The sequence below is a fragment of the Octodon degus genome, unplaced genomic scaffold (genome assembly GCF_000260255.1).
Source record: "Octodon degus isolate 3935 unplaced genomic scaffold, OctDeg1.0 scaffold00003, whole genome shotgun sequence".
Lineage (NCBI taxonomy): Eukaryota > Metazoa > Chordata > Mammalia > Rodentia > Octodontidae > Octodon > Octodon degus.
In genome coordinates this window covers 23096611-23104348 of record NW_004524579.1, presented here as the reverse complement: position 1 = coordinate 23104348, position 7738 = coordinate 23096611, and the positions used below count along the sequence as shown (strand labels likewise).

General features: G+C 41.6%; 1 protein-coding gene across 1 annotated transcript in view; it reads right to left on the bottom strand.

Moving 5' to 3' along the window:
* Haus1 (HAUS augmin like complex subunit 1) overlaps window positions 1–7738 on the bottom strand; it is a 19189-nt gene that overhangs the window by 2156 nt on the left and 9295 nt on the right. The window contains exons 6-8 of the mRNA XM_012514519.2: window positions 7175–7240; window positions 4196–4267; window positions 1678–1725 (exon numbers count right to left, since the gene is read on the bottom strand). Coding sequence (XP_012369973.1) covers window positions 1678–1725; window positions 4196–4267; window positions 7175–7240 — 186 coding nt within the window. The remainder of the gene's footprint in view (window positions 1–1677; window positions 1726–4195; window positions 4268–7174; window positions 7241–7738) is intronic.

Genomic DNA, 7738 nt, shown 5'->3' with positions numbered 1-7738 from the left:
TTCCTGAGCTGTGCTGCATCACTTGCCATAGCTTAGAAAAATCTTTCCTCCTTTATCTCTTATGACTTTGCTAAGTTTTTTTTTTTTAAAGGGGTCTTTCTAGGTTGGCCTCAAACTCATGTATTCACATGCTCTCCTCTCAGCTCTGGAAAGAGCAGGAATATAGATGTGTGTCGCTGTAGCCAGCCCCCTGCCTCTCTCCTTTCTTCCTTGCTTTCTGTGGCCCTGCAAATCCACGCTAGGCTCTACACACACCAGGAAAGTGCTCCACTATGGAGCCACACCTCTAGACTATCTTTGCTAATCCTGTGGGTGCGTGCATGTCGTGGTACTGGAAACTCAAATCAGGGCCTCTGCACTGAGCTATGTCCCTACCTCCTTTTTAAATACTGTGACAGGATGTCACTATAATTGCTAAGAGGCTCAGGCCAGGCTCAAGTACTGGGATTACAGATGTGCAGCGCCATGCCTGGCTGCTAAATCTTTCATAGTGATAAATAGAAATAATGAAAATATTATTCATTATTTCTCAAGCCCTCTTCCTCCTTGGGAAGGCTATGTAAAATCTTAAAAAACAAATAAAAATACATACAGGGGCTGGTGAGATGGCTCAGTGGTCTAAAGCACCTACTTAGAACAAGCTTAGCAAAGCACAGGGACCGCGGTTCAATCCCCCAGCCCCACATGCCAGCCAGCCGCGCCCCCTGGTGGGCTGAGCTGGCCACACACACACACACACACACACACACACACAAATAAATAAATAAAAAATAAATAAAAATAAAAATATATAGAGATACACACAAAAAAGTATTAAAGGATTCAAGGGAATGATACAAGGCAAGTTAGGACTGTAGTTTACCTCTGAAGAAGAAAGAAAGAATGAAGGAGGCTTTAGCTATATCAGCGTTTTCTTTTTTTTTTTTTCGGTACCGGGGATTGAACTCAGGACCCTGTGCTTGCCAGGCAAGCACTTATTCTACTGAGCTATCTCCCCAGCCGCTCTTAATTTCTTTTTTTTTAAGACAGGGTTTTGCTCTGTAGTTCATTCTGGCACTGAACTCACTGTATGTTCCAGGCTGACCTACTCATGGCATGCCTCCTGCCTCAGCCTCTCAAGTGCTGCAATTACAGGTGCATAAAACAATGCCCAATTATTTTTTTAAAGAAATGAAATAGCTAGGTGTGGTGGTACATGCCAGAAATCTCAGCACTTGGGAGGCTGAGATAGGAGGACTGCCTTGAGTTTGAGGCCAGCTTCAACTACACAGTGAGATCCTGTCTCAAAAAACAAAAGATAAGCTGGGTATGGTGGCACATGCCTGTAATCCCTAGCACTGGGGAAGGCTGAGGCAGGAAGATCAAGTGAGTTCAAGGCCACAGCCTAGGCTACACATGAGTTCAAGGCCAGCCTGGGCTACACAGTGAGACCTTGTTTCCAAACAAACAAAAATAAAAATAAATAAAAATATGAAGATAAAAATGGAAATTACTGGGCTGGTGAGATGGCTCAGTGGTTTAAAGCACCTACCTAGAACAAGCTAAGCAAAGCATAGGGACAGGGTTCAATCCCCCAGCACCACATGCCAGCCCGCCCCGCCCCCTGGTGGGCTGAGCTGGCCACACACACACACACACAAATAAATAAATTTTTTTTAAAAAATGGGAATTACTTACTAATTCTCTCTTTGCTTCTTCAATTTTCACTTGAGCAAGAGATGGATTCTTCCAAAGAAAAATATAAGAAAAGGTTATAGTGCTTAATTTCAGATTCAAAGGAGGAAAAAACACTGGAATCCCTTTCATAAAATTAAAAGAATTATAAGAAATAGTCAACATAAGCACAATACTGAAATTTACCACTGATTTTAAATCCTTAAGACATGAACCCACAATTTATTTATTTATTTTGGCGGAACTGGCGATTGAACTCAGGCCCTACTGAGCCATCTCACTGCCCCTGAACTCACAATTTTTTTTTGTTTTTAATTTAATTGAGAAACAAATAGCAATGAGACAGTTTCAAAACTGATTAATAGGACAGTTTCAATAATTAATACATTGTACATTGTTATCTTCTTACTGGTTATTCATAGTACAAGATGCAGACATGATATCCTGTCCAAATACTAATAGTACAAATCTTTCTTCTCATTGAATTAAGTGAAAGTAGCTATATATTTACCCTAACTATTTTGTATATACAGATACAAAATGGTCCTTCCTCTGTATCCCCCCCTTTTTTTTAGTCCTGTCAGAGACGGGTATTCCATTGGCATCTAAATACTATAGGTGCGTGAATTCAGCAAAACAATCCAACACAGTCCAGCAGTCCACAGTAGTAGTGGGTTATCTGTAGAAGTTGTTGACTTGAGCCTTTCATAGCTCAGCATATTAACATGGCTTTACTTTATATACCTCATTTTTCTACTTTTCTGCTGGATGGTTAAGACCAAGATAGAGTAAGAACTATATAACAAGAAATGTAACTTTTGTATCTGATAAGGTCAGTCAAGTACCCTCAGTGATTTGTGGTATTTCTGAAAGCTGATTAACAGGCCTTGCTGTTCATTTTTGTAGCAGTGTCCTCTGGAGACCAGTTGGGCAAAAAGGCTGAGATTTTGTTTTTTAAGTCAGTGTATACATTTCCAACTGAGCATTAAAAGTACCATGGAAGGGTTACTTTCTACCCAGATTTTGAACCCACAATTTTTATAATCATTTATTGCTGTCTCAGTTACTCTTCTCTTGTTGCTGGGATAAATACCTGCATCCAAAATGAAGGAAGGAAAAGGTTTATTTAGCTCATAATTACTGGAGGTTTCAGTCCATACTCAGCTGGCTCCATGGCAGACTGGCACATGGCAGAGGGCAGTAGTTCATGGCGGTAGAAAGCAGCAAAACAGCGAAGGGAGGAGTAGTGGCAACGGAGAGAAGAGTAACTGAGACTGAATTTGGTACCAAGTGGGGTTTCCATGGAAGAGGCTTCTCATGTACAGCTTTACACACTGCCTTCCCAGGGGCACACTTCCTGACCTTCCATGTCTTCTGAAATCTAGGTGGAAGCCTTAACTTCAGAACTCCTGCATTCAGTATGCACCTAAAACCAACACCACATGGATGATGCCAAGGTCTGCTGCCAGCTTCTCTCTTGGTTGTAGGGGGGTCAAGTGCCTGAATCGCTGAGCACTCTGACCCCGATTATGAGGAATAAATTCTCCATGCTGGTACCATTCTGGAACCTGGTGTGGCTGGTGCCACCATTCTGGAACATGGGGCTCAGGGGCTTTTTCCCCAGGGCAAAGTCCCTGACCTTTGCAATTCTGAGGCTGCAAAGAGTGGAGATTTGCTGCCTCCTGTTTTGCCCTCAGGCCATCCTTTTCATTCTCTGTTCCTTCTCAGCAATGGAGATCCTCTCAGCTCCATCTTTGCAGTCCACAGCTTTATTGGAACTTCCTTTCTGGCCAAACTCACAACATTTTAAATCATACTACTGGGTTCTTGATTCTCAACATAAATCTGACTAAAAGCCCCCAACAATGTTCATGCCACTTGCTCAATATTTGGCTGCTTTGAGATATCTTTTGCCAGATTAGTCAGTCTACCATGCTTAATCTCAGTCTCAGGCAGTCTCTGGATATGAGCAAAATGCAGACAAATTTTTTGCCAAGCCAAAACACAAACGATCTGGAGTCCAACAATCAGTGCAATACTTTTTCCTAGCAGAAACCCTCTCAACCTGGTCTTCACAGGCAGGATTTCCATCAGCCTTTTGGTCTTCTGAGTTCTGACCACAAAGATGTTCCCCTAGCACTTCACTTGTAGGTGACATCTCCAAACCTTTCCTATCTCTTCCCATAAGCCATTCCTAAAAGCTTGTAATACACATGGTCAGGTTGAGCCACAGCAACAACCCTACTTCTCTGGCACCAAACTCTGCCCTTTTGCTCTCAGCTCTTTGCCACTGCCATGAAAGGTTACTCTCTGCCATGTGCTACTCTGCCTTGGAGCCAGCTGAGTATGGACTGAAACCTCCAGTAACTGTGAGTTAAATAAACCTTTCCTTCCTTCATTTTGAGTGTTGGGTATTTGCCCCAGCAATGAGAGAAGAATAACTGAGACAACTGCTTTTGTGGAAGGTTAGAGATGATGATTTTACAATTAAAACAAAACAAAACCCATTATGAATAATTACCGGCATTAAGTCTAAGTAGGACTCCAGTTTTTTCTTCAAAGGTATAGTCTTTTGTTTCAGCTCTGCCAGTTTCTGGGAATGAAAAAAGTCATAAAGTTAGAGATCATCACAATGAAACTAACTAGTGCCAATTTCTAGCCAGGTGTCTGGCATACTCTTCCAATCGTAGCACTCAGGGAGACAGAAGCAAGAGGAACCAAAGTTTGAGCCCAGCCTCAGAAACTCAGTGTGAAGACCCTGAGTTTAATCCTCCATACTGCACAACACAAAACTTTACAATCCATCACAAAATAAAGCATAAAGATTTTATTATCAAATAAAAAAAATTAAAAAAATAAAAAAAAGATTTTATTATTATTTTTTTTGGGGGGGTGAAACCGGGGATTGAATTCAGGCCCTTGCACTTGCCAGGCAAGCACTTATTCTACTGAGCTATTTCCCGGCACCAAGATTTTATTGCTTTTGCTTTTTGAGACAGTTCTATGTTGCCATGTAGCCCAGGCTGCTCTCAAACTCACCATTCTGCAACCCCAGCCTCCTGAATGCTAAGGTTGCAGGTGTGTGCCACCATTCCTAGCAACATTAAGGTATGTTATGTTATTTATTTTTTGCAATGCTGGAGATTAAACTGAGAGCTTCATGCATGTTAGCAATCACTCTACCACTGACTAGCATTCTCAACCCAGGAATATTTTTAGAAAGGTATCCAACAATTTCAAGGAAATGACACTTAAAATAGGAAAGCTATATTCTCATGTACTAAGAATAAGGCTGATATATCTAGAAACAAAACAATGTGATTGTAAGTTTTTTCACAATATAAAGGAACAATAACAGTCTCAAATACACACACAAATACAAAAAAAGCCACTTAGGAATAAAATAGGCCCACACCTATAACCCCTGGAGAGGCAGAGGCAAGAGGACAGCCACAAGCTCAAGGCCAGTCTGGGCTACATAATGAGAGCCTATCTCAAAAAATAAAATGAAAGGACTGGGAATGTGTCCAAAATCCAGGATTCAGAAGGCTAAGACAGGAGGATTTCTATAAATTAGAGACCAGTGTGGGCTACATAGTAGGAAGTTTAGGGGTAGTTTGAAATACATAGTGAGACCCCATCTAAAACAAAACAAAACAGAACAGAATAAAAATAAGAAAGACAGGGCTGGGGAGACAGCTCAGGTGGAATAAGCACCTGCCTGGCAAGCACAGGATCCTGAGTTCAGTCTCTGGTACCATACACACATACACACACACACACACACACACACACACACACACAGTAGGGGCCTGGGACATGGTTCAGTGGAATAAGCACTTCCCTGGCAAGTGCAAGGGCCTGAGTTCAATCCCTGGTTCCGAGAAAAAAAAAAAGAAGTAAATAAAAAAAGTAATAATAATAAAGACAAAGGCAGTGGTGCACTGCTATAATTCCAGCATTAAGGGAAGCCGAGGCTGACAGATTGCAAGTTCAAGTTCTGTCTGGGCAATTTAGTGATGCCCTATCTCAAGTCATACAACCTAAAAATCCAGATCTGAATTTGGGATTTCAGAAATTTGGGGCCTTATACTTTTACTTACATTAAAAGATAAGAGATGGGGCTGGTGAGATGGCTCAGTGGTCTAAAGCACCTACTTGGAACAAGCTTGGCAAAGCATAGGGACCGCGGTTCAATCCCCCAGCACCACATGCCAGCCAGCCCTGCCCCCTGGTGGACTGAGCTGGCCACACACACACACATAAATAAATAAATAAAATTAAAAAAAAAAAAAGATAAGAGAAGGGGCTGGTGGGATGGCTCAGTGGTCTAAAGCACCTACTTAGAACAAGCTTAGCAAAGCCCTTGGACTGCGGTTCAATCCCCCAGCACCATATGCCAGCCAGCCCCGCCCCCTGGTGGGCTGAACTGGCCACACACACACACACACACACACACACAAATAAATAAAATTAAAAAAAAAAAAAAAGAGAAGCTCCTAAATGTGCATTGTAGAGACAGTCAAGTGTTAGATAAATAAGAAATGACATACTACTGACTCTATCAAAAAGTGTCTAGCCTATGACAACACATGAAGGAAAACAAATGAATGAAGAATATGCACAGCTAAACAGACAACAAAAACATTGGATCAGGGAGATAGCTCAGCAGCATAAGTGCCTCCCTGTCCCGAGTCTGATCCTCAGTATCACAAAAAAAAAGATATATTGGTAAACATAAAGTACAAAAATGGAGCCAGGGATATGACACAGTTGTAGAGCACTTGTGCAGCATGTGCGAGGTCCTGGATTTTATCCCCAGCATGGGAGAAAAAAAGTACAAACGTACAAAAAAAACCAAGCCAAGAGCCAGGTGTGGTGGTACACACCTATAATCCCAGCATTTGGGAGGGAGGCTGAGGGAGGACTGTTCCAAGTTTGACACCAGCCTGGGCTACACAGTGAGTTCAAGGTCAGCATGAACTGCATAGGAGACCCTATCTCAAAAAGACAAAAAAAAAAAAAAAAAAAAAAAAAGAACGAAATCAAGCCTATGCACAAAGGCCCTAAGTAGAAAGATAAAACACACTGTGGACTAATAAAGTCAAATTGGATTAGGCCAAGGAGATATCTCAGTGGAACTAGCACCTGCCTGGCAAGCACAAGGTCCTGAGTTGGATTCCTCATACAAAAAAAAGTTGAATTAGATTAAAGTAAGTGCTACAGTTTGAATGTCCTTCCAAAACTGACATTTAATTGCCACTGTAACAATTAAGTAGTGCACTCTACATGAACAGGTGAGAGGTGGCAGCTTCCACTCTGCTCGATTTGTGGTCACTTGCTTTTTCCAACCATAGCAGAAGGCCCTCATCATATGTAGCCTTGCTCTTAAGACTTTCTAGTTTCCACAGCTATAAACCAAATGCATATCTACTATTTACAAGTATACACGTTAAGGAATTCTGTTATTGCAGCAGCAAAGAAACTAAGATACACTCACCTCTGACAGTACTACTAGGGACTGATGTAACAAAGAAGCATCCATGCCACGAGCTGAAAGTTGCTCCTGTAATTACAAAACAGTGTTCAGTTAGAAAATTATTTTAGGGGCTGGGGATGTAGCTCAGTGGCATTAGCACCTGCCTAGCAAGTACAAGGTCCTGAGTTTGATCTCCAGTACCACAAAAAGAAAAAAAAAATTTTGAAAATGACCCTCATTAAATTATTTCAATATATAATTAGAAGTAGTTTACAAATCACAGATGAAAATTACACACACATCTAGGTCTGTCATTGTATCTGTGAATCCTTTCTACACCCACACATTGTTGTGGTAAGATAGGTGCAGGGCTTCCAGGCCTGCACTGGAGAGTCTGAATGCCCAACTTTGAGTCTGAATCTGCAGCTAAGTAGTTATACAATCTAGGGCAAGTTACTTTTTTTTTTTTTTTTTTTGCAGAACCAGGGATTGAACTCAGATCCTTGCGTTTGCCAGTCAAGTGCTTATCCTACTGAGCCATCTCCCTGGCCCCTTGGGCAAGTTACTTAACCTCTTTGCAGTTCC